The sequence below is a fragment of the Scyliorhinus torazame genome, chromosome 12 (genome assembly GCF_047496885.1).
Source record: "Scyliorhinus torazame isolate Kashiwa2021f chromosome 12, sScyTor2.1, whole genome shotgun sequence".
Classification (NCBI taxonomy): domain Eukaryota; kingdom Metazoa; phylum Chordata; class Chondrichthyes; order Carcharhiniformes; family Scyliorhinidae; genus Scyliorhinus; species Scyliorhinus torazame.
In genome coordinates, this window is record NC_092718.1 from 84,647,054 (window position 1) to 84,674,878 (window position 27,825).

Sequence of the window (27,825 nt, forward strand, 5' to 3'; positions counted from 1 at the left end):
CTGCTCTGTACTGAGTGCCGCCTACAGGCTGCAGATCTATATACCTCCACAAGGGGGCGGAGCCATAGGCGGAGCCCACAAGGGCATCAACATAATACAATATAATGTAATGCAATACAATGGTGAATGGTAGCAGTAATACATTCACCACAGTATTCAACCAGTAACGCTCACTCAGAAACATATATGTTTCAATGAGAACACCTCTCGTTCTTCGAACGGCCAACCTGCTAAATGTTTCCTCATAAGATAACCTTTCAGCCCAGGATTCAGCTTCGTGAACACTCTCTGAACTGCCTCCAATGTGAGCATACCCCTTCTTAAATGAGGAGACAAGAACTGTACATAGTGCTCTGTTGTGATTCTCTAATGCCCTTGTACAGTTGTGGGAAGACTTCCCTCCATCCCTCTTTCCATATGGGTCAACATTCCATTTGTGTTCCTAATCATTTGCTGTACCTGCATGCTGACTTTTTTTGATTCATGTTCAAGGACACCCAGATCCCTCAGTATCAAATCCTGCACCCTCCCTCCATTTATATAATATTCTGCTTTTCTATTCTTCCCACCTGTGATTTTTTTGCAACCCTCCTCAGTATTGACTATCCACACAATTCAGTCCCATTGTAAATTTTGAGTCTGGCGGATGTACAAACCACCCAGTGTTAAATATTGATATTTCTCTCCCCAGCTGAACCGTCACAAGAGTGGAAAGGTGAGACTCCACAACAGGTGACAGCGGAGACAGGTTTGTGTGTACAGATTCCGTGTCGTTACAGTTATCCATCGTGTCTGGGAAGCCAATCGAGAGGCGGAGTCTGGTTTAATGAGGAATCGGGAACTTCAGCGATCGCCTTTCACTCCAAGGATGACAATTACGCGTTGTCACGGTTCCGCGATCGGACCCGGCTATCTGGAGACCTGAAAGATGGCAACTGTTCCCTGATAATAAACAATATCAGGCGGGAAGATGCAGGACCTTATTATTTCAGAATAGAATTTGACAATGGCCCCAGCCATAGTTATCACCCTGTTACCCGGCTTCAGGTTTCTGGTAAGTGCTGGGTTATAAATACTCAACAATTCACATTCAACACTCAAGGGAAAAAGACACAAACTGTGATGTTTACAAATTGTAATCATGTCTTGTTTTCAAACTCAAACTTATAGTTTGTTCCAAGTCACAATTTACAAGGGAACAAATTGATGACTCATTCAAAAGGCTGGTTTGCTGATTAAGATAAATTTATTTGTACACATGATTACTGATATACCGCAAGCACAGATTTAAAATAATGACAGGGAAATTAAAATGGTTACTGATTGAGAATGGGAAAGAAGAGAATATAAAATAATAATATGGAAATTGCAGTGTAAGAGTTAACAGAATGGACATGCTAATCTATGATGGTGATGATGATGTATCACTGGCATCGATCGGTCGTGTGTCAGACTCCCGAGACAGAGGGGTTGGAAACATTACCAGGAGCAACATGCTCACTCTGTAACCTGTGTAGAGACAGTTGTAATAAGATTTAAGCAAGTACCAGAGTATGTCGACAGTCTGTCCGAAAACCTAGACGCTCACCAAGAATCCACAGATTAGAGGGACCATCCAAAACAAAAACAACATACCTACTTTGTTTCTCTACTCCAAAAAAGTACATTTCTCAATAATTATCTAGAATTTAAATGATCAAATATGTTACAGGAACCTCATTCGCTCAATCACTGAAGTGGTCAGCTCCTGTTGATTGGAGCTTAATACTTCTGAGACTCAAGTTAATTTTCCCCATTCCTTCGACAGCAGTGCTGGTCTCTTGGGTTTGAAGTAAAGGCTTCCGCTCTATTCAAACATTTAAACATTTCAGGGGGGGTTTTTAACATAGTGAGAAGCTGGACCATCCTCTGGTGAAATAAATATAAAAATGCTAAAATCAAAGTGCCCAATAACATTTTTAGTCCTTTGTTTTTCCCATAGAGTTTGAACCTGTCCAGAAACGTGCTAATCATTATTTCCCTTTATCCAATAATTTTCCATGAGGTGAAGACCCTTGCAACCAACCATCCAAAAAATGAGGTTTGCACTTTGGAGGTACACTGTGCCATCTGATTTAAGTTCGACTGCACCACGTCTTTGTCATACATTTAAACACCAGTGTTCCTCGCTTGCCTGCGCTGTCTTTGTTGTTTCTAATGATGACATTTGTTTGGGTCTCACAGCTCAGGGAATTCAGCAGGTTTATTTCAGAAAGGCTGACATTTCTGGAAGAGAATCTCTTTTCCGACCAGTTTAGTTTATTGCAGAGCATGATGGGGAATATGGCCAAATGCTTTGCCCTGATTTCAATTCAGAATTGTTTTACTTTGTTCCACAATATTAACAAAAAGCGTAGCTTATGATAATACTGTGTCAGTAACCTGGTAATAGCTTCCAATAGAGACATAAAACAACCTCTAATACTCACTTTGATACCAATGATTAAATGTATTCAGTGCATATCAATGTTATCAGGTTATCCAGTCCCATCAATCTCTGTTTAAAACTCTTACATATCAACAAAATAAACATTCACATTTCTATAGCATCTTTCACCACCTCAACATGTCCCAAATAGATTCATAGACAATTAAATAATTTCTGAAATGTGGCCCCTGCTTTGATGTTCATTTTCAGCAGCCAGTTTGTGCACAGCAAGCTCCCACAAATAGCAAGATGATCAATAGCCTGATAATCGGTATTAGGTACTGGTTCACAGATTGTTTCAAATTGTTTCTGTTCAGATGGAGACAGGATAGAAATAAAATTTGTCAACTGACTGTGAACACAATGAGCCAGTTCACCATGAACTATGAGCAGCTCCTCTTCCCTCACCCGAGATTGTCAATTGGAGTGAAAATGTATTAAGCTGATTGACAGACACTCCACCAGGTCTGAACGTAGGAAATAATGTCTCAATGCTGATATTACCCTTCTAAAATAGCTTTCTCTTGTGGGACTGTGATTTATATTTGAATTGATGCTTCACTTTATATTTATCTAAAAGGATCTATTCTGTGTGTTAGATTTCACAGATATACCCAGGATAATTTCAGGGAATTATCCCTGCTGAAATTATTGCAGGAAAAGGTGTGGACATAAGCTGCACCTTCAACACAATGTGCAGTGGAACAGCACCTGTCTTTTGTCACCCCTATAAAAAAATTTAGAGTACCCAATTCATTTTTTCCAATTAAGGATAAATTTAGCGTGGCCAATCAACATAACCTGCACATCTTTGGGTTGTGGGGGCGAAACCCACGCAAACACAGGGAGAATGTGCAAAATCCACACGGATAGTGACCCAGGGCCGTGATTGAACCTGGGACCTTGGCGGCGTGAGGCAGCAGTGCTAACCACTGCACCACCGTGCTGCCCTGAACAGCAGCTGTCTTAACCTGGGACACTCTCACTGAAATACCGGGATTAGTTTCAAACACTGTGACTCAGCATGGTGTCACTCTGACCTATACTTCTGTTCTGAGCCTGACCCTATCACCCAAACATCACAGACAAAATCTCACCTGTAGAGTGAGATATCCATCTGTTTCATCGGAGCGGACCCTCATACTACCTGTGCAATGTAAGTCCAGACATCCTTCATTCGCCATTAGGTGAAATGATCCAGTTTGTGCTCAGCAAGATCCCACAAACACCACTGTGCTGAAGACAAAAATTGTCCGTTGTCATTGAGAAAAACAGACGTGGGTGAACTATTCCTTGTCTAGTGCAGGCTTTTTCAAAGTGCGGGTCGTGACCCGTATGTGGGTTGAGAGCGGGTGTCAGAAGGGTTGTGGAGTTCAGGGTCTCACTCCGCACCTTTGTTAAATAGGGAAGTGTGGGGGATTCGGGTACATGTATATACATACCTATCCTTCGAACAATCCAGTGAAAGTAAGTGAGATGGGGAAAATAACAAAGCAAAGTATAGTCACGGAGTTCACTTATTCAACCATGTGCAGTGAATGTCTTGTGCTGCTTGTGTGCCGAATCTCTCGCTTCCCTTAGCCCCACTCCTGATTTGTTGCAACTGCTCAGTGTTGGGAGTAAGCTTCTGCCACCAGAATCCATTCACCTGGTGTTTTATTTTGACCCACTCTAAAGTACTGGCCCCTCAGCACTTTGACACATACCTGGAGTGGAGGCTAGAAATACTCCTTGTTAACACAGCGCCCCATTTTCCTTAATGTGTTATAATCCTTGTGGTTATGGAAGGGGAGTGCTTTTTTGTCATCCCTTATCTCGTTTATAATGAAGATGAGTGGAGCCAGGGCCGGTGTGGGGTGGATGGCTGGGGTGGAGTTGGATGGTAGTGTTAATCAACCCGAGTGGAGATTGACGATAGCCCTCCTCCCTCCTCAACCCAAGTTAGAGCTCGCCGCATGCAGTTTTTATTTTGAATGTTTCTGTTATTTCAAATTGAAGAATCCGTGCCTTTCTCCTTTGATGGCCTAGGCAGACTGTGTATTCTGGAGAGGACTGGGCTCCTTCTGACTCTGCTTGAGGTTGTAGCTTTTCCTTGGGGCCTCTTATTTCTCTTTAGAACTATTAGACTGAGAGGATTTGAGTAATGGCGCACACTGAAGTGAGGTTGGTTAATCTGTGATTGGTCTGTTGAAGAGAGGGATTGTTTTTTATATCCTATCTGTGATGGCGGATATTTTGGGCGGTGGTTGATTATTTTGGGTCAGTTCGAGCGTGTTTCCCTTTGTTTTTTTTTACTTCTCTTCATCTCGGAGAACAGGGTTCTGCTTATTATCCTGGTCGGTTCCATTGGTTTCGGGGAGGTTCCCTTGGTTGTATCGGAGAGGAGGGAATCGGCCTTCCCTCCTAGGGTGTCTAATTGTTGGGTGACTTGAGGATCTTTCATCTCTTTAGCTCACTTCGGCTGGTACTGGCCGTATTCATCCTTTTTACTTAGTGTAAGTGGGGACGGTGCACTGCCCAGGATGTGGTTGAAGAGGTGCAGGTTGACTGGGGTGTAGGTTTTGGGGTGTGCTAGAGGTCCTGAGGTATTGATTCATATGTGTCGGGATGTGCTGGGCTCGGTCAGGTCCGGTACTTTGGCTGGTATCCTTTTGCCCCATGGGACTTGGGATGTCCCTTTTTGAAGGCTCTTATGAGGGACAGCCTTAGAGGTTGGGTTTTGCTTCTTTGGTGCACGGTGTAAGCCGAGTCCTGTACTTTCATTGATATCCTGTTGCCCCCTTCAGAGGTGGGACACTTTCATGGGCGAAATTCTCCTACCCGCCCCGCCACATTTCTGCGCCGACCGGCCGGCGGGAGTCTCCGTAACACCGGCCGGTCAATGGGGTTTCCCATTGTGGGGCACCCCCACGCCGTCGGGAAACCCCCGAGCACCGGCAGAACGGAGACTCCCGCCGGCGGAGAATGACGCCCCATGATTGAATGACCAGCCTGTTCGCTTCCTCATTAATGAGTGCTCAGCATGCACCAGGGATACATGGAACCAGGGCTGGCTCCTGATCCCTTGTTCGCCTGCGGTTTACTTCTGGTCCTCCCAAATATGTTGCAGAGATAGGAACCTATATTGAGGAACGGTGTCTGGAAATGCATACAGACATCAGATAAAGAGAGGTGAAGTGTAGAGTCTTATTGCAAACAGTGCTTGCTCACAAGAAATTCTTCCTTTGTTTTTAGACTCACCACAGAATCTCTTAATGACTTCTCTTGATATGATTAATGTTTTATGGATCAATATAATTGAGGGGAATTCTACAGTGATAATCTGCTCTGTCGAGAGCTTCCCAGCTTCTAACCTGACGTGGAGACATCTTCATGTCCCAAGGAACAGAACAAGTTCCAACAATGAGCTGTGGTTGGTGATTCCTCATGTTACATCCAGGGACACTGGAGACTATGAGGGTGCGGCAGAGAATGGACATGGAGCAGTGGAGCGGTCCATAACCATCACTGTGGAATGTGAGTGTACACATGCTTATCTCACACACACATACACACACATACAAATACACTGTGAATGTACACAGACTTCAACGGCTCACACAAACACACGTACTCACATAACCACACGCGTGATTTCCAATCCTCTCTCAGTGATGAACTTTAGTCTTGATATGGGGCGCGATTCTCCGCTCCCGCGCTGGTTGGGAGAATCCCCTGGCGTGTCATTTTTCCCCGCGACGCCAGTCCGACACCCTCATGCAATTCACCCAAGCGGCGAGAACGGCCCCGTCGAGTTCTGCGCGGCGCAGGCCAGAGAATCGCCCGGGACACCCAAAATGGCGAATCTCCGCTACACCTGCTATTCTCCGGCCCGGATGGGCCAAACGGCCTGCTCAAAACGACGGCTTCCCGCCGGCGCCATCCACACCTGGTTGCTTCCGGCGGGAACGGCGCGGGAATGCTGGGGGGGGGACTGTTGGGGGGGGGGGGGCGAGGGGGATTCTTTCACCGGGGGGCGGGGGGGCGGGGTGCCGGGGCCTGAAATGGGGTCTGGCGCCGGCCAACCCGCACATGCGCGGGTGACGCCAGTACGCCAGTTATGCGGTACCGGCCGTGTCATTTACGCGACACCACTTTTACGCAGCGCCAATGCCCGGCGCGCGCTGACAACGTTGCTTTCGCGACACGCCCCCCGAGTTTCTCACGGCCCCGATCCTAGCCCATTTTCGGGCCCTGAATTAATCGAGATCGGGGCCGTTTCGCGCCGTCGTGAACTCAATGGCGTTCACGACGGCATGGGCACTTAGTCGTGGAAGCGGAGAATCGCTCACCACAAGCTCTGATTCTGTGTTTTTGATCAACAAGTACCTGAATTGGACAAGAAACCTCTTGCACAGAGAATTGTAGTTTTACCCCTCATTACTCCACTGCTCAAACACAATTCATTGGATGTCAAACTCCCAAGGACCTCCTGTGGGTATGAAAGGAAGCTACTTCAAGGTGAATAGCATCTCCACTGGTTGAAATTGAAACTACAGCATGACAGTTTCCCTAGGCAGTGTCGATTTTCAATGTGAGATAGGAAGCTATATTGAGGAAAGGTGTATGGAAGTACATACAGACATCAGACAGTGCTTGCTCACGAGAAATTCTTCCTTTGTTTTTAGACTCACCACGGAATCTCTCAATGTCTTCTCATGATATGATTAACGCTTCATGGATCAATGTAATTGAGGGGAATTCTACAGTGATAATTTGCTCTGTCGAGAGCTTCCCAGCTCCTAACCTGACGTGGCGACATCTTAATGTCACAATGAACAGAACAAGTTCCAACAATGAGCTGTGGTTGGTGATTCCTCATGTTACATCCAGGGACACTGGAGACTATGAGTGTGCAGCAGAGAATGAACATGGAGTGGTGGAGGGGTCCATAACCATCATTGTGGAACGTGAGTGTACACAGATCTCAACATCGCACACACACATACATACACAGACAAATACACAGATGACCAGCGACCCATTCACATCATCTTAATCATTCATTCATTATCAGTCTTAGTGGAGCCATTGGCATTGTCTTGTTTCTTCAATTCTCCCACAATCCATGTCCCAATGTTATCCGCCTATCCAATTTTTCTTCTCCTCTTCTGTTTTTTCTCTCAGTTTCTCCTTCAATTGGTGTCAGGACAAGACTGTCGGGTCTTTTCAAACCTTCGTACTTGACTATCTTTCTCTCTCTGACTGTACTGAGCAACCCTTTTAATTCCTGAATTTCTCATTTTGATCTAAGACACTCACGGGTCTTTCTGTCCATCCATCTGATTCCCAGCATCCTCCTCCAAACCCACATTTCAAAAGCTGTTCTCCTCTGTCCAACTCCCGCATTGATAGAGTGGAACACTCCACACTAGTCACTGGACGAGAGCCTTATTCAGCTTTGTGCTGATGCTTTTGCACTTCAGTCAGTGGTCGTGCCTCTTGCCATGTCTAATCCAACTGGGATTTCATTCTTGGATGTAATTTTGGTCTTATCATCAAGGTATTAGATGCCACGTCTCTCTCAGTGCAAACAGATGTATCTCCAAGAGACTGTGGGATTTACAACGTCTATTTCATGCAGTCGAATGGACAGGACCACAGATGCATTAAAAAAAAATGAGACAACACAATTATTTTTGTTCCAATTAAGGGGCAATTTGGAGTGGACAATCAACTTCCCTGCACATCTCTGGGTTGTGGGGGTGAGGCCCACGCAGACATGGGGAGAATGCAAACTCCATACGGACAGCGACCCAGAGCCAGGATCAAACCTGGGTCCTCGGTGCAGTGAGGCAGCAGTGCTAACCATTGCTGCCTTAGATCCAGGTACTTTTTAAAAGAGATTCGGGTCTCTGCCTCCAAGCCGACTTCCAGACTCCCACGATCCTCTGTGTAAAAAAGTTCTGCCTCGTGTCCCTTCCATGCCTTCTGCCATTTATCTTGAATCTATGTCCCTTTGTTATTCCCTGAAGCCAATCTTATCCCATTAAACTTGGCTCTTGACCCTCAACTACAATTAAAGGCAGTTGGACAGACTGCTGCCTGTAACTAACAGGTGTTATAGTTATTCCCAAAATCAGTCCAGCCTCCCCTGTATAGGTCACCACCAGGTTGCCGTATTTTTTAAACTCAGCGGCCGGACCTCTTCCCTCTACGTATTGGTATGTTTATTCTCCCACTACTGTGGGGGGGCTCCTGTGTCGGCCTTCATTTTGAGCGGACGTGATGGGAGCCACTTTGCGCGCTTTAATGTTATTTAACTTGTACACATCTGGGGCGAAATTCTCCGTTATCGGCGCAAAATCCACCGATCGGCGCAAAAAACGGCGCAAATCCGAATTGCGTCAGGTCGGAAAAATGGGTCGAAAGTCTCCGGCCCGAAATGGGCTGGCAGCGACGTAACGGGATCTGCGCTTGCGCACGTGGTTGATGCCGTACAGCATCATACACGCCGCACGGCGTGACGGCTCATAACGACGCGCTGCTCCTCCCCACCCGACCGGAACACCCGACCGGAACACCCGACTGGATGGCTGGCCGCCGCTCAGCCCCGAGGTTCGAGTCACGGGATGTGGAGGCGCTCCTGGACGCAGTGGAGAAGAGGAGGGACGCCCTGTATCCCGGGCACAGCCGCAGAGTTGCCCCACGCCACAGCCGGCGTCTGTGGAGGGAACTGGCAGAGGCCGTCACCGCTGCGGCCCTGACACCATGGACAGGCACCCAGTGCCACAAGAAGGTGAACGACCTCATCAGAGCAGGCAGGGTGAGCCTCCCCATATCCCCCCTCCCCCATATCCCCCCTCCCCCATATCCCCCCTTCCCCATATCCCCCCTCCCCATATCGCCCCTCCCCCATATCCCCCCTCCCCCATATCCCCCATATTCACCCTCCCCCATATCCCCACTCCCCCATACCCCCCTCCCCCATATACACCCTCCCCCATATCCCCCCTCCCCCATATCCCCCTCCCCCATATCTCCCATATCCCCCCTCCCCCATATCCCCCGCTCCCCCATATCCCCCTCCCCATATCCCCCCTCCCATTATCCCACCTCTCCCATATCCCCCTCCCCATATCCCCCTCCCCATATCCCCCCTCCCGCATATCCCCCATATCCCCCTCCCCCATATCCCCCCTCCCCCATATCCCCCCTCCCCATGTCCCCCCTCCCCATATCCCCCTCCCCCATATCCCCCCCATATACCCCCTCCCCCATATCCCCCATATCCCCCTCCCCCATATCCCCCCTCCCCCATATCCCCCCTCCCCATATCCCCCTCCCCCATATCCCCCCTCCCCCATATCCCCCATATCCCCCCTCCCCCATATCCCCCCTCCCCATATCCCCCTCCCCATATCCCCCCTCCCCCATATCCCCCCTCCCCTATATCCCCCCTCCCCCATATCCCCTCTCCCCCATATCCCCCATATCCCCCCTCCCCCATACCCCCCATATCCCCAAGTGAATCCAGCCCTAACCTTAACCTCTGCAATGCACGCGCAACCGATGGCGTGCATTCATATACCTGCCTAACAGTGTTGCCTTTTGCCCCTGCCACCACCTCCCCCCACCCCCCCCCCACAGGAGAAGCGCGCACACAACAAGAGGGAGCATGTGAGGACTGGAGGAGGCCCCGCTGATGAGAGGCCACTGACCGAACATGAGGAAAAGGCCCTGGAACTGGCTGGCGAACCTGAGGACCGGGAGGTTGCTGATGCAGAGGTCGGGGGCGTACTAGCAAGTGAGCCACCGACAGCCCGTCCCCATAACCCCCCTCCCCTATATCCCCCTCCCCATATCACCTGATCACTGCCTGCGTGTCTAACCATGCATGCTTCATTGTGTATCGCAGGACCAAACGTCCAGGCACCCATCCCCGCAGATGCAGACCACCCGCAGGATGCCCCTCGGAGGCCACGGGAGATGGAGAGACCCGGACCCTCCAGCATGCAATGCCCCTCGGAGGCCACGGGAGACGGAGAGACCCGGACCCTCCAGCATGCGACGCCCGCAGGATGCCCCTCGGAGGCCACGGGAGACGGAGAGACCCGGACCCTCCAGCATGCGACGCCCGCAGGATGCCCCTCGGAGGCCACGGGAGACGGAGAGACCCGGACCCTCCAGCATGCGACGCCCGCAGGATGCCCCTCGGAGGCCACGGGAGACGGAGAGACCCGGACCCTCCAGCATGTGACGCCCGCAGGATGCCCCTCGCACACCACGGGAGACGGAGAGACCTGGAGCAACAGGGAGACGACACTCCCGTCACGCGCGGGAGCGACCACCCTGCGACGAGGGGGGCAGCCACAGGCCCCCGTCACATCCGAGCCAGGACACCACTACCCAGGACACCACTACCCAGGACACCACTACCCAGGACACCACTACGCTGGACACCACTACCCAGGACACCACTACCCGGGACAGCACTGCCCAGGACACCCCTACCCGGAACAGCACTACCCAGAAAGACAAAATACCGGACAGTGACTCAGAGTGGATGGGTGGAGACGAACCCCCACCCCAAAGTGCCATGGACTCAGAGTGGGACGAAGAGCACGACACAACGCCACTGCTGTCACCAACACCCTCCACCATCGCAGAAACACTCACCTCGGTTGGGCACTTTAGTGATGAGGCGTCTGGTACACTCACTGGTGCGCACAACACAGCCGTCCCGGTACAGCGGGTGGAGGTAGGAGCAGCAGAGGGGCCGGGCGGTCGGAGGGCAGCCCTGCCCAAGCGAACATCTGCCGCCCAGATGGATCCCAGGTTCCTGGAGTTACCACGCCCACACATAGATCCGATGCAACCACCGACCCGGAGACGAGCGAAGAGGGTGACGGCCGGCTTGCGGCGGCTGCAGTCGCAGGTGGAGGAGTCCACCCGCGTCCAGGAGCTGGAAGTGGTGCCGGTCATACGTGCCACCCAGGCCGACACCGCACGGGCGGCGTCCGCGGTGGAGGCAATGGGTGCGACGGTGTCAGACATGGGGAACGGTTTGCGAGGCCTGGGGCTTTCCGTGCAGGCGGCGTCTGAGGCCCAGGACATGGCTGCCCTCTCACAGGAGGCCATGAGCCAGTGCCAGCGCCAGATGGTAGAGGCGCTCAACACCATAGCCCAGTCTCAGCAGGCCATAGCCCAGTCTCAGCAGGCCATGGCCCAGTCTCTGCAGGCCATGGCCCAGTCTCTGCAGGCCATCGCTGAGGGCATCGGCGCCAGTGGCCATGTGCGAGCCGGTGTCGCACTGTCACAGACAGGGTTTGCAACCCCCTGGGCTCCATGGCTGCAAACCTGCAGACCCCTGTCGATACCAGCACGGGCCTCCAGGACTGGCAGCGCCAGATGCCGGGGGGCGTCGGATGGCCAGTCCGTTCGCATCCCCCACCCATGTAGAGGCCTGGGGGCCATCGGGCACCCCGAGGGAGGAGGAGGTGGTGTGGTCCGTCCCGGGTCCCCCTGTAGGGGAGGTCCGGGAACACCGCGACACCTCGGACTCCCCCCCCCTTCCGTCCCAGGTGCATCGGGTGGGCAACGGGCAGGACAGGCTGGCAGCTCGCCATCCCAGTCGCCCAGGCCGCAGCCTGACCCATCTAGGCCAGGACGCCCCAGGAAACGGCCGCCAAAGGGATCCAGTGTCAGAGGGCAGGAATCACAGGAGTCCACCTCCAGTTCTGCTGTACCGTCTGGGGAACCACGTAGACATAGTCAAAGGGCCCGTAAGGCCAAACAATTAGACACTGAGTAAGTTGGCACGGGTGCAGGGCACAGATGAGTTTTAGGGGCTAGGGCACGTGCATGAACTCCTTTGGTTATTAAAGTCAATGTTACACCTCCAGAAGCTGCCTTTGTGCTCTGTCCAAAGCGTGCGGGGGTGTCATGCACGTTGAGCGCAAGTGTGTGTGTGAGGGGTGGTCTTACCTCAGCCCCAGGTGAGTCTGCCCCCTTCCCCCTGGGCCGCCATCTACATCCCCCCGGGCAGAGGACGGGACTGTGCGCTGCAGTGTCACATTCGCATGCAGGGATGGTCCGGGTGGATGGTGGTACTGTGGCCATGGGTCAGACATAGTCCAACGATGTGGAGCCAGGACCTCACCGCAGGGCGGGTTGTCATCATCCTCCATGGCCTGCAATAGACACGCGTCCACCCGCAACTGTGTGAGCCCGGCCCGTTGTGCCGCAGGTGGATCGGCAATGGGGGGGGTGGTGTGCATGCGGGTGGGGTGGGTGGGGTTGGGGAGGGGGGTGAGGGTGCTGGGTGGGTGGATGGGTGGGGGGTGTGGGTGGTCGGCTGTTGCCATGGTGTGCGGTCTGTAGCCGCCTCCTCCTCCTCCTCCTCATCCAGGGCAACATAGACATTAGCGGCTGCCGCCACGGCGGCCAACATCGCTGGATGATCGGAAAACATGACGGCCTGGTGGGGGGGAGGGGAACGACGACATGTCATCATTGCCCATATCCCCTCCTCCCCGCAGCCAGGTGGCATGGACCGCATGGGTCCAACTGTTGGAGGCTGGCATCTGGCCAGTTGGACCAACTCACTTGCCCTCGCATCCCCCTCTCCGGAACGGACCCACTAAACTCCTCCCCGGCACGGACCACCCATCCCCCTCCCCGGCACGGACCCCCCCATCCTCCTCCCCGGCACGGAACCCCCATCCTCCTCCCCGGCACGGACCCCAACCTCCTCCCCGGCACGGACCCCAATCTCCTCCCCGGCACATACCCCCCATCACCCTCCCCGGCACGGACCCCCCCCCCAACCTCCTCCCCGGCACGGACCCCCCATCCCGCTCCCCGGCACGGACTCCCCCCAACCTCCTCCCCGGCACGGACCCCCCCAACCTCCTCCCCGGCACGGACTCCCCATCCTCCTCCCCGGCACGGACCCCAACCTCCTCCCCGGCACGGACCCCAACCTCCTCCCCGGCACGGACCCCCCATCCCCCTCCCCGGCACGGACACCCCATCCCCGGCATGGCCTCCCCCAACATAAATTTCTTCCAAATATATATTGGGAAGACTGAAGCCATTGTTTTCAGTCCCCATTCCAAACTCCGTTCCCCTGTGACGGACTCCATCCCTAATGTTGCTAACCTTTCGGTTGGTTCAATTGCTCTGTTTTACTACCTTTGCTCTCGAGTCGCCAGGTATCTTTATGATACCGCCACGAGGTTCAAGTCCAAGTCATGATCAATAACTCAATACACCGATTAGTAAGATTCAAATCAAAGCACATTTATTATACACAGTAATCGCTACTCATGCACAAATTCTACGTCTAAGCTACATCTACAACTAACAGGCCGATACTTAACTTCGGACTGGCCCACCAGGTCAGGGAAACAAATGGCCTTTCGTTCGGGTTCTGAGTCTGCGGGATTCGAAGTTGATACGGATTGGTAGCTAGGAGCGCCTATCTTGTAGCGAGCATTGAATTAAGACTTCCGGTCTTTCGGCTGTCACTGCACCGGTCACGGTCAAGGTTGGTTCGCGTTGCTGGGTGACCCGGGCAGGAAGAAGAGAGCGATTTGACCTTGGGGGCTTAACTTTATAGTCCCCAGGGCCTTCCCGCCTTTCGGGGCGGACCCTGTACCTGGTTCCAGGTGATTGGACTTTGTTCCAATCGCGTGGTTCGATTTCTCCAATGCTGGAGCGGTTCCCTGATCGATGGGCGGTCTTGAGGTATCCGTTAACCTCTTTTGTGTTGGCTCCTGCTGGCGCCGGGGAGTCTGGCTTAGTTTTGTGTATCCCAAATGTTGCTATTGTTCCCGGGGATTGCTCATTAGTATGTAGATAGCTGCTACATTATTATGCTGATTGTCGCTGGTATCGATGCTGTCTGGGCTTTTGCAGAGTTAAATACACAGCAAACCTGCACCTGCTGGTTTCTGTCTGTGTTGGCTGAATTTCCCTTCAGCCTTTGCCGTTCGCCATTTTAAATCGGGAGTTGGCCAATTCAGGTGGCTACAAGCCCTCCTTGTGATCCTAACGCGAAGCGTGAAGGATCACATAACTGCATTGCTTTCCATACCCTGACCCGGTGAGCACTTCTTTCATGGCCTCTACACTGACCATAACAGTGCAAAAAAAATTTTAAATTAACAATTGTAAGGGCCGCTATGAGAAACTGGGACATGCATTACGAAACAAGAAAATGGGAACCTCTAACTTTCCTAAATACACTACACTCACTTAAACATTTCATCACTCTAACTTCCTCAACCATACAAACAAAAATCATAGTAGTTTATACATATTTTTCCTGGCTTGGCAGTCAAGCTCAGGTTCGTACAATTGCTCATGAACAATTCTTTATTTACAACAAAAACGCAAACGAATGCTCTTGTTTTAGATCGCGGGGGTCGGGGGTCTGGTCGTATCCGAAAATAGGGGATCTGATCCTATAAAGCGAGGTGCGAGCATGGTAGGCTCTCCTCTCCATTTTCTCAGACGAATAGTCTGCACGATGCAGCAGAGTATCGCCAATACCAATAGGGATTCTATCAAGTAGGACAGGGAGTACCAGGTTATAAACCTGTCACACCAAGATGGTGCGGTGTCGCTTGTGACTGGGCTCTGGGTACTGTGGGGAAGTGAATCATTAACGGCTGGGGGGGTTGAGGTCAGGGGGTTCGCGTTCACGCGCAACCAAATGTCCATTATAACGATGAACCACGCAGGGGGTGTCCTCATGGTTCTTCTTCTTTCACTTCTCTTCTCTTCTCTTCTCGTCTCCGGTCCTGGAGCTTCTGGAGTTCTGTGGGATCAAGCATAGTGTCTGTTACTATCTTGTGTTAATATCTCGTACGATAGTCTGTCTGTCCTTTAGTGCCAATTATTCCCTTTATAATTGGTCACTATGTGTGACTCCCTCATTTTTTTTTCAAACACCGAATTTGACGACAAGACACACTTACAAATAATGAACCAGTGCGAGCCGTCTCGCAGACTGTGCGATTTACCATCCAAATGTTTGAGGATGTAACCTAATGGTTACCTGAAACAAAACAAAACTTTTTGAACTAAAACTTTCCAAAATGAGGTGCGTGTGGACCGCGACGGGTAAGAGTTGGATGGAGTCCCCGGGTAGGATGGCGACCAATGCCGTGTGTGCCCTGCCCGAGCGTAGATGACCAGAGGGGGGTTCCCAGGCAGGGCGGGTCCCAATGCCGTTTCTCCACTGCCTGAGCAACCAACAAGAACGGGCAAGAAATGTAGTCATCATGGGGGGTTGCCGTAGTGGTTCTTCCCTCGAACCAGAAGGGCAGTTATGAATGGGGGGGTGGTATCTGTCGACAGATGAGTTCTGCTGAACTGGCGTCTGGTACATTTACAAGTCTCTGCGGACAAACTAGTTCCTCTGAACTAGCGTCCGGGACAAACTAGTTTCTCGACTGCCAGTGGGCGTCAGAGGGGTGGTGTCGTGGGGCCGTGGAAAAAATGTTTTCCGTTCAGACAGACAACATTTAACAGTGCAAGTACAAACAACATCAAACATGCTGCAGGTTCCATCAGAAAGGACACCGTTTTCTCCCAAGCGGTTCCTTTTAAAACATCATCTGGACACCTCAGTTATCGGTTGCGAACAGGGTCGCAAAGGGGTTCTCGTTTTGGGAGTCAGACTCAAAGTCATCATCGTCTCCCGGATGCCAACCTCTTGAGTGTATCAGGGCTGATAGGGCTGCTTGGTATGATTTCGGATCGCTCTCGTCATTCCGGACGAGTCTGTACGAGTTATCTCGGTGCCAATAGGTGGTGACTAGTTGTGTGGGGACAGAATCGGGGTCGTCATTGTAGGTCGGTGATCGGTGGTGGGGTTTGTTTAGGAAAGTGATCATGAAGGGATCACTCGAATCGTGGTCAGATTCGCTGGGTGTGGGTCCTTTTGCATGGGGATAGTAGGGAGGTGTGTTGTGGCTATTGTCTGAGTCACCGTCGCTGTCGCTGTTGCTGCGGTCTGTGGGCGTTCCGGGGTGGAGTGTATATTTCGGGGGTGGAGTCGTGGTTGAGTCCGTGGCTGGGCTGGATGTGTTGGGGGAGGGTAGGGTTACGTTGGCTGTGGGCGTGGTGTGGTGTGCTGCGTCGAGCATGACGTGGTGTGCGTGGCTAGACTGTGTTCCATATGCCTTCAGCTGGTTGATATGGAACCACGCAGTCTTTCCATTGGGGTACTTTATTTTGTAGACGGAAGGGCTTACTTTGTCCGCAATGGAGTACGGACCCGAGTACTTTGGTGACAGGAATGTGCTGGGGTTGTATACGGAGAGCATGACTTGCTGTCCTACACTGAACTCAGTCGTTTGCACTGTCTTATCGAAACAGGCCTTGCTCTGTTTCTTTCTTGTGCCCAATTTCACTGCGGCTGCTAGCTGAGCCGTTTTAACATTCTCGACTAATTGTTTGACTGCGTTCTCGTGTGTGAGGGCCGTCACTTCGGAGCTGGTCAAATCTAAACCTAATAAAAATTCTGTGCCTTTCATGGGGCGTCCGGTCATGAGGGTGTGTGGGGTGTAACCTGGAGAAGTTGAAACTGTATTTCGCAAAAACATCAGCGCAAAAGGGAGGACTGAGTCCCAAGTGGTGTTGTTTTGCTGGACCATTTTTCTGAGGGTGGATTTTAGGGTCCGATTCATGCGCTCCACGATACCACTCGACTGTGGGTGGTATACAATGTGGAATTTTTGGGTAATGCCAAATATCGTGAGGACGTTCTTCATGACGCGTCCCGTAAAATGGGAACCTTGGTCGGATTCAATGCTGCGGGGGAGTCCCCATCTTGTAAAGATGTGGTGGGTCAAAATCTTGGCTGTGGTCTTTGCCGTGTTAGTTCTGGATGGGAATGCTTCCACCCATTTCGTAAATGTGTCTATCACCACGAGTACATATTTATAACCATTCCTGCAAGGGGCAATGGTCCTATAAAATCAATCTGGAGGTTAGTCCAGGGGCCATTAACGGGTCGGGTGTGGCTAAACTCAGCCTTTTTGGCATATCTGTCCGGAATATTCCGGGCACAGATAAGACAATTCTCGATGTAGTGATTTACATCGTCCTTTAAATTCGGCCACCAACAAAGCTGCCTGCGGCGAGCTGTAGTGGGATTGATTTCCTGATGTCCATGACCGTCATGGAACAAACAAATCAGTTGATTCCTGTCCTGTTCAGGAACCACATAAAGGGTGTCTTTTAACACCACACCGTCATGTGTGGTCAGAGCATTTTTAAACCTCTCGTAGGGTGCTGGATAGTTTCCTTTTACAATCTCCCTGAGATTGCTGTCCTGCTTCTGGGCCTACACTAGATCCTCGATGTTAGCCTGCAAGACCTGAACTGCATTCACTGGCGCGCTTTCGGGGGGTGTGCAAAAATATCCATGCCTGGAACCTGCTTTAGCCAGTGCGTCGGCCTTTACATTTCCAGGGGGGGAGGAACGATGGTGACTTTGAACTTTGACAATCCCAAAAGTCCTGTTCTGAGCTCTCTCTAAGATGTGACGGAGCAATGGGGCTGAAGGGAGGGGTTGTCCGTCTGCGGAAACAAATCCTCTTGCTTTCCACAGGGGCAGGAATTCCGTAAGGCTGTTGCAGACATAGAGGCTGTCTGAGTATATGTCTGCTGGGCTGGGGAAGGAATCTGGGTGTTCCACTATATACGCGATGGCCGCAAGTTCTGCTGCCTGCGCGCCTAAGTGTCCTAGAAGTTTTATTGCTATTTCTTCTAGGGCGCGTCCCTGCACATCCTCGACATAAATACCGCAATCTGTTATGCGCTTCCCTTCCAATATTGTGGAAGATCCATCCACATTTATCTTTATGGGTTCGCATTGTCTGTCTGCTGGGGGCTCTGGGTTGAACTACCTATCTTTCGGCGGGGGGGAACGTGGGGGGGGGGGGGGGGGTAGCAATAAAGGGGCCTGTGTTGTGGTGTAGAGAGATAATTTCACATTCATGGGGGGTTCCGGGGTACTGTAGGTTGTCGGCTAAAAAAGTGTGGGTCTTTGTCCGTTTCACAGTGATGTCCCGTCCCTGCAAGAGAAGGTTCCATCTAGCTGCTCTAATCTGACTAACCTGTACCGTCCTTAAGTCGTCCGTCCAGTAAAAGTTAGGTGGGGGTGTGTTCTGTGAAGATTGTGATGGGGTTTAGTCCGGTAATGTACGAAAAATACTGAACTGCCCAAAATACTGCGAGCAGGTGCCTCTCACAGGCTGAAAATCCCTACTCCACAGCATCTAAAATTCTGGAGGCGTAATCCACGGGCCTTAACTATTCGTGACGTTCCTGGAGGAGCCCTGTGGTTGCTATCTCTATAGCGTAAGGGGAAAGCGGGTCTGGAACTTGTAGTGTGGGGGCTGCTATGAGTGCTTGCTTCAACGCATCCACAGCATCCGTATGCTGCGGAAGCCATTCCCAGGGGGCTCCTTTCTTTAGGAGGTCTGAGAGGGGCGCTGCCTTGCTGGCGAAACCGTCAATGGGTTTCAGCAGTAGCCAACCAGTCCTAAAAACGACCGGAGGGCTGAAACGTTCTGGGGAAGGGGCAATTTAGCAATCGAGTCAATCCTTTTCTGCTCGATCTCATCGATGATCAGTCGTCATGCTCCATCGGGCTTCCTCACTGGCCAAATCGGGGCATTATTAGTGGAGGCTACTGATCTAAGTACACCCTGCTCTAATAAGCTTTGGATTACTTTTGCGATTTCTCCCTCTGCCTCTTGGAGAAATCCATACTGCTTTTGGGGTCTAGGGTCAGGTCCTGTGATCTGTACAGAGCCAGTCATCCGGCCACAGTCGTGTTTGTGGGTCGCGAATGCTGCCCTGTTCTTTTGCAGAACTGCCCTAACCTGCTTGTCCGTGCTAAGCGTGGTCAGGTTGAACCAAAATTCATCTACTGCGCTAACTTTGTTCACGTATTCACCTATGTTGAGCGTTGCGGGGCCTCTTGCGGATCTTGCCATTTTCCAGACACACTTGTTGACTGGATCAAATGAAAGATTGTGGGAACTCATGAAGTCTACTCCTAGAATGTGTTCTGCTGTGTGGGGCAGGTCAACTAAAACCACGGGGTGATTGGTGGTGATGGTGCCGGTTTGAATGTGTGCAGGGGCTGTGATGTGTCCCTGCTGTGAGTGGCCTGTAAAGCCGCTGAGGGAGATGGTGGCTGTAGTGGGCCACGTGTCTTTTGGAAACAGGGTGGAGGAATTTATTGTGGTGCGGGACCCTCCTGTGTCCCATAGAAATTCGATGGGCTGTCCCCGAATTTTTGCTGCAACTACCGGTCGTCCGGACCTATCCCAAAGGGTGTCGCAGACCCAACTGGGGGAGCCCGAACACTGTCAGTCCGTTCCGGTCAGGTCCGTCTGATTTGAACAGGCTCTAACACTATGAATGGGCTCTGTCGTCTTCTTACTCAGGGTGCCCGTCTGCTGGGCTCTCTGTGGCTTTCGTGGGGCATTGCACTCCCTTGCAAAGTGTCCCAACTGTCCACAGTTGTAACACTCCTGTGACTTGGGTGGGGGGCTGTTCTTTCCTTCATTCAACCATGCGGGGTTCTGGTGTGTTGTAACTGCCTGTATCTCTGCGGCGGCCTGCTTTTCCTCGGGATTTTTAACTGCGGGTTTGTTTAGTACAGATTGCTCCCAGGTGCGGGACAATCTTTTTACTACCCATTTTTCATTATGCGCCTCCTCTGAGGGATCATAATTCGCGCAAGCTTTTTGTCCTGTTTCTGTGGCATGGGAGATAAGGGTGCGGGTCCATTTGGCCATGTTGTCTGGGGACAAATGGGCACGGTCTACATCTCCAAACCCTGCTGCAAAGTGGATCCACAGGCGTCCAGCTAACGCTGTGGGGTGCTCGGTTTTCTTTTGCCTGCATTTGTTGAGGCCATCTACGGGGTCACCCCGGTTATACCCGATCGCGTCTAGGACCATTTCTGCAAGGGTGCCTCCTCCTACATTCTGTGGGTCAGGAAGGGCTGCTACGACCGAAGGGTCCAAACTCAAAACTGTGAGCTTTACATGCTCTCGCTCATCCAGGCCGTACATGGTTGCCTGCTACTTTACTCTGGCAAAGAAATGGTGGGGGTTTGAGGTGGGGAGGAACGGTGTGATCTTATCGCACGCGTCCCGTAATTGGGTCACTGTTAAGGGGGTGAAGTATAGAAGTTCCGTATCCTCCAATATGGCTGTGCGGTGGGTGGTTACTGGGTTCTTTGGAGCCTGAACTACCTGCGCTGTGGGGGGTTGGGGCGCTATCCTCTTCTGTGGCTTTCCCTGCGCACATGCTCCCTGAACATATCTCTGCGCTGTTTCATTTAATTCTTCCCAATCAGGCCCGTCTTCCTTATCTAATTTTGCTCCAAAGGTTTCCTGGAATCCTTTTTGGACTGAAGGCAGCGATTGCAGCTCTGCAATCTGCTTCCGGCATTTTGCGTGGTCTAGTGAGCTTTGTCTTTGCTCTGCGGTGGCAGCATGGAGTGCTCTTAATGCTGCCTTCAGGTCACTACACTGCCTCTGCAATGCTTCGACCTGCTTCTCGGTTTCTTCTCGTACCAGGACTGCACGTTGCGTGGCCTGATAGGCCTTTTCGTATTGAGACTGGAAGCTGCTTAAGTGCGCCAGACAAGACTGGTGTACCCTTTTGGCATCCTCCACCTCTCCGTCTTTTGCTGCCAACTTCCTCCTCAACTCTAAGTTCTCCCTTTCTACCTCACTTACATGGACCTTACTCATTCGATGTATGCCTTCTAACTCTTTCCGGAGCGTCTTAATGACCTCCTCTGTGCCTCGCAATTGTGCCAAGCAGGACACGGTTGCCATCGGCTTGCGAGCTTTTCCTAAGCTCTTCTTGTGGATCTCGCTCAGGGTCTCCCACCAAGTATGTCCTATACTCCCGGGGCCTGATTCCGCATTGTCACAGAATTCACTCCAAAGGGGCCATCCCTTCCCTTTGAGATATTTCCTGACCTTCTCGTCCCAAATGGGACATTGTCCCACTCTACTGCTGCTGGTCGCTGCGACCGCAAATTCCTCGGGGTTCATCAGGCGTTGCATTGCCTGCATTGCCATCTTTCCTATCTGAATGCTGCTCTTCAAATTTGGGACAGGTGTATTAAGGCGGTGCTGTAAATACGGGTATAGCTTTCGCTACTTTCCGAAATACAAACTCCCGACAGTTTTGTCGCAACAAAAATCGATCAGTATTACCTTATAGCTCTGTTAGTTACGCATGCATACACACACTTCCGAATTATGAGCATTGATCAGAACTGCTTGAACGCTTGTGGTTTTCTGTTCCCAATTGGATCTCTAATTCAAATTCTGGGTTCTGTCGGAGTGGTTTTCCACTTCTAGTTCGGGTCCCGGCGGAGTCACCAAATAATATGTTGCTTACTTTTCGGTTGGTTCAATAGCTCTGTTTCATTACTTTTGCTCTCGAGTCGCCAGGTATCTTTATGATACCGCCACGAGGTTTAAGTCCAAGTCATGATCAATAACTCAATACACCGATTAGTAAGATTCAAATCAAAGCACATTTATTATACACCGTCATCGCTACTCATGCACAAATTCTACGCCTAAGCTACTTCTACAACTAACAGGCCTATACTTAACTTCGGACTGGCCCACCAGGTCAGGGAAACAAATGGCCTTTCGTTCGGGTTCTGAGTCTGCGGGATTCGAAGTTGGTACGGACTGGTAGCTAGGAGCGCCTATCTCGTAGCGAGCATTGAATTAAGACTTACGGTCTTTCAGCGGTCACTGCACCGGTCACGGTCAAGGTTGGTTTGCATTGCTGGGTGACCTGGGCAGGAAGAAGAGGGCGATTTGAACTTGGGGGCTTAACTTTATAGTCCCCAGGGGCTTTCCGCCTTTCGGGGCGGACCCTGTACCTGGTTCTAGGTGATTGGACTTTGTTCCAATCGCTTGGTTCGATTTCTCCAATACTGGAGCGGTTCCCTGATCGATGGGCGGTCTTGAGGTGTTCGTTAACCTCTTTTGTGTTGGCTCCTGCTGGCGCCGGGGAGTCTGGCTTAGTTTTGTGTGTCCCAAATGTTGTTGTTGTTCCCGGGGATTGCTCATTAGTATGTAGATGGCTGCTACATTATTATGCTGACGGTCGCTGGTATCGATGCTGTCAGGGCTTTTGCAGAGTTAAATACACAGCAAACCTGCACCTGCTGGTTTCTGTCTGTGTTGGCTGAATTTCCCTTCAGCTTTTGCCGTTCGCCATTTTAAATCGGGAGTTGGCCAATTCAGGGGCGTGTTTCTCCGACCCCCCGCCGGGTCGGAGAATCGCCGGGGGCTGGCGTGAATCCCGTCCCCGGCGGTTGCCGAAGTCTCCGGCACTTGATATTCGGCGGGGGCGGGAATCGCGCCGCGACGGTTGGCGGGCCCCCCCCGCACGATTCTCCGACCCGGATGGGCCGAAGTCCCGCCGCTAAAATGCCTGACCCGCCGGTGTAGATTAAACCACATCTCTTACCGGCGGGACAAGGCGGCGTGGGCAGGCTCCGGGGTCCTGGGAGGTGCGCGGGGCGATCTGGCCCCGGGGGGTGCCCCCACGGATCCGCGGGCGGGCCTGTGCCATGGGGGCACTCTTTCCCTTCCGCCTTCGCCACGGTCTCCACCATGGCGAAGGCAGAAGAGACTCCCTCCATTGCGCATGTGCGGGAATGCCGTCAGCGGCCGCTAACGCACCCGCGCATGCGCCGCCCGGAGATTTAATTTCCGTGCCAGCTGGCGGGGCACCAAAGGCCTTTTCCGCCAGCTGGCGGGACGGAGACTCGTCCGGCGCCGACCTAGCTCCTTCAGGTTGGGGCTCGGCCCCCAAAGATGCGGAGCATTCCGCACCTTTGGGGCGGCGCGATGCCCGACTGATTTGCGCCGTTTTGGTCGCCAGTCGGCGGACATCGCGCCGTTTCCGGAGAATTTCGCCCCTGGTGGCTACACTTCATGGTCCTGCAAATATTTCCCCTTTGAGTATTTATCCAATGCCCCTTTTGAAAGTTCCTGTTGAATCTGCTTCCACTGCCCTTTCAGGTAGCACCTTCAAAATCACAACAACTCGCTGTGTAAAAAGAAATCTCCTCACCTCCACTCAGGTTTTTTCACCATTTCTCATCAATCTGTGTCCGCTCTGGTTACCAAACCTCCTGCCCTGGAAACACTTTCTTCTCATTTACTCGAACCAAACCCATACTGATTTTGAACGCCTTGATTCAATCTCCCCTTTAACCTTCTCTGCTCGAAGGAGAACAATCCCAGCTTCTCCCGGTCTCTCCATGTTAACTGAAGTCCCTGAGATCTTTCTGGTAAATCTCCCCTTGGTCACATCACGGAGATGCATTCATGGGGAATACACAGACTGTGTGATTTCCTGCAGTGGTTTTTCATTGTCTGAGGGTGTTGGAGAGAAGATTTCCAGAGCATTTTCTCGTTCTTATTGGCTCTGGAATTTTATCCCTGAATTACACAGTATTTCCAGGACAGACACAGAATATTCAGCCCATCTGCTCTGTGCCAGTGTTTCTGCTCCACACGAGCCTCCTCCATGCACCTTTCCAACCCCCCCCCCCCCCCCCCCCAACACCATATTCTTCTATTCCTCTCTCCCTCATGTGTTTATCCAGCTTCCCCTTAAATACTTCAGCACTATTCACCTTAACCACTCCCTGTGGGAGCAAGTCCCACATTCTCCCCAATCTCTGTTGGAGCGAGTTCCACATTCTCCCTACTCCCCATGGGAGTGAGTCCCACATTCTCCACACTTCCTGTGGGAGCGAGTCCCAAATTCTCTCCACTCCCTGTGGTAATTACTCACACATTCTTCCCACTCCCCATGGGAGCAAGTCCCACATACTCCGTACTCCCTCTGGGAGTGAATCCACATTCTCCCCACTCCCTGTGGGTGCTCGTCCCACATTCTGCCCACTCCCTGTGGGAATGAGTCCCATATTCTCGCGTTCTCTTTGGGAGCAAGTTCCACATTCTCCCCACTCCCTGTGGGAGTGAGTCCCACATTCTCCCTGCTCCCAGTGTGGAAGCAAGCCCAACATTCTCCCCACTCCCGTGGGAGTGAGTCCCATATTCTCCCCACTCCCTGTGGGAGCGAGTTCCACAGTTTCCCCACTCCCAGTGTGGAAGGATGTCCAACATCCTCCCCACTCCCTGTTGGAGTGAGTCCCACATTCTCCCCAATCCCTGTGGGAGCAAGACTCATACTCTCCCCACTTCCTGTGGTAGTGAGTCTCATAGTTTCCCCAAACCCTGTGGGAGTGAGTTCCATATTCTCCCCACACCCCTTCTCCTAACTCTCTGGGTAAACATAGGAACAGTTTATTAAACGGAGCAGGTAAGTCCACAGGGGCGCAGTCTGTCACAAGCTTCCCAACTTTCACACACATCCGAGATGGATTTCCACCCTGCGATAAATGTTTCCGGATTTTTCTGATACACAATCCTGCGCACAGCAATGCAGGAAAACATTGGACATGGAGTCAAATAAGACAATGATCCATTCTCACCAATGTTCCACCCTGAGGTGAAAGTTCAGATTGTCCACTCTTCGAGTGTTTACAATGAAAACATTCAGGATCCAGTTAATCCCAGTGGATGGATCAACATTACAGCAAATGTCGCAGTGATATTCAATTTGATTGTTCAGCCAGAGTGAGAGATTGAAAGCAGAGAGTCAATGATGATTTCTTTCTGTGTGTTTTCTAGTCAGTGGAGGAGAGAATCTGGACGTGATCCTGATCCTGGGAATACGAGCTGTGATATTCATTGTGGTTGTCATTATCACTGTCGCTGGGATTTGTGTCTGCGAGAGACGAACAGTTAAAGGAAGTCGACAGACTGTTTAAAGCTTTGTGCAGTAACAATCTCGTCTGTCAGTGCAGCCAAATACCGTGTGATATTGGTTAAGTTGCAATGAAACTAGTCACTGGTCCTGGTTAGAATCATTTTAGTGTCACCAAGGCATTCCGGCATAGAGGTAGGCCATTCAGCCTACTGAGTCCATGCTATCTCTCTATAGAGCGATCCAGTCAGTCCTATTCCCTTTGCTCTATCCCCATATTCCCTCAAGTCTCCACCCAATTTCCTTTTGAAATCATTCATTGTCTCCGCTTCCACCCCCTTGGAGCAGTGAGTTCCACATCATTACCACTCGCTGGGTAAAACCAATCTTCCTCACATCCCCTCTCTCACCAAACATTCTAAATCTGTGCCCCCCACACCCCCGATTCCTGTACCATCACCTACTTACAACAGGTTTTCTGAGTCTGCTTTGTCTAAACCTGTCACCATCTTGTCCACCTTGATCAAATCTCCCCTCAATCTCCTTTACTCCAAGGAAACCAACCGCCCCCAGCTTCTCCAACCTGAACCTTGGAGCTAAAATCCCCCATAGAATCATAGCTTTCCTACAGTGCAGAAGGAGGCCATTTTGCCCATCGAGTCTGCACCGATGCTCTGAAAGAGCACCCCACCTAGACTTACTCCCCTGTCTTATCCCCAACCTTTGGAGACTCAGGGGCAATTTAGCATGGCCAATGCAACTAACCTGCACACATTTGGACTGTGGGAAGAAAGCTGAGCGTGCGGAGGAAACCCACACAGACACCCAAGCTCCCGATACTCACCCGAGGTTGGAATGGAGCCCGGGTCCTTGGCGCTGAGAGGCAGCAGTGCTAACCACTGTGCGGCCATCTTTGCAACCACTCTGGTAAATCACCTTCTATATCCTTTCACGACCCTCACATCTTCCTCAAGTATAATGCCCAGAACTGGACACATACTCAAGCTGTGACCTAACCAGAACTTTAGAAATGTTCAGCATAAATTTGCTTTTTTTAAAACTCATTCCCTCTATTTCTGAAAAGCTTATTGTTTCTATCAGCATAAACAGCGATTTACAAGCAGAGTATCATCAGCAGACAGAGGGCAATGAAACATTGGCATGCTGCTTCTTAATGTACGGAGAGGAACCTGGAACCAGAGATTCTCCTTCTCCTTTTCAGCAAGCTGAAACTATTCCTGATCCCTGGTGCTCCCCAGTCCTGCTGGGTGGACACATCATAACCAAGATATTGGGCGCGATTCTCCGGCTGCGTTGGGCTCTCGCTTGAGCGCAACCCGACCGGAGAATGGCAAGAAAGGCCTCCAGCGAGCCTCGCAATGTGCTCTGTGCCTCCCGGGATTCTCTGCAATCACACGAGATGTCGGAGTCAGAACCCCTCCCCAAATGGGCGGGACAAAATTAAGCTCGCGGAAGTAGGTCTTAAACGTACTTAAGACCAACATGCGCGGGATCCAGCAGCCTCCTTCGATTCTTCGGCCTCCCCTGCGAGACTGCAGCCAGGTGCCGATCAGTGCTGGTCCACACAAACATGGACCAGGAGGAACCGCACCCGGGCGGTCAGGGTAAGTGCAGGGTGGCCCCCTGGCCCTCCCCCTGGAACGAAGGCATCTTGGCACTGCTCAGTTGACACCTTGGCAATGCCATCCTGACACTGCCAAGGTGCCCAGGTGGCACTGTCAAGTCAGCAGGAGTACTGCCTGGGTGCCAGGGTGGCAGTGCAAGGATGTCCGAGTGCCAGGGTGGCACTGCCAAAGGCCAGGGGTGAGGGAGAACATTCCCATGAAATGAGGGTGGAGGGGGGTTTGAACAGTGGGGAGGTGCAGGGTAGGTAGGGGTCTCTGGTAGGTTGGTTGGGTGTTGGGTGGGGGTCCCAGAAGGCAGGAGGTGCTATAAGGGGGATTGGGGGGACTGAGCGGAGTGTCCTCACTTGGAGGATGTGGTGTAGTGTCCATGTGTGTGGGGGCTGACATTGTTCATGGGTGGGGAGTGTGGGGGACCCACTAGCTCACTTAGAGATCGGGGCACCCTTTCAAAATGGCGGCCCGATCTTTGAGGTCAGCTCCCCAAAGCCAAATTTATTCGAAGTGAGGGCTAAACAGGTGAGAAATTCCCTAGGGCCCAAAAAAGTGACTAAGTGTCATTGAATAGCGGTGGGGAACTCACCGACAGAGCCAACGGTAAACTCTCTGATAACCCCGCCACAAATTAACTTCTAAATGTTTGGGGAGAATCGCGCCCATTGTCTCACTGTGTGCAGCCAACATGGTTGAATAGTAATGAACAAAAATGTGAGTCGCTTAACTTTGTATCCAGATCAGAATGTGCTTTCTTGATACGGCACCATTTTCATGCTGTGTTAGATTGTTAGAAGTATTTGGGTTATGAACAATATTGCATTTAGTTACACCGTTGATTAAAATGTTCAGGATGATCTGTAGATATTTAAATAT

The 27,825-nt window shown here is 51.5% G+C and overlaps 1 protein-coding gene across 1 annotated transcript in view; it reads left to right on the top strand.

Annotated features, from left to right (window-relative positions):
* The window catches only part of LOC140387069 (sialic acid-binding Ig-like lectin 12), a 41,097-nt gene extending 13,916 nt beyond the window's left edge, over positions 1-27,181 (top strand). Inside the window, exons 4-7 of the mRNA XM_072470079.1 lie at positions 692-1,054; positions 5,702-5,983; positions 7,135-7,416; positions 25,237-27,181. Coding sequence (XP_072326180.1) covers positions 692-1,054; positions 5,702-5,983; positions 7,135-7,416; positions 25,237-25,376 — 1,067 coding nt within the window. The 3' untranslated portion in view covers positions 25,377-27,181. The remainder of the gene's footprint in view (positions 1-691; positions 1,055-5,701; positions 5,984-7,134; positions 7,417-25,236) is intronic.
* Positions 27,182-27,825: the final 644 nt, after the last annotated feature.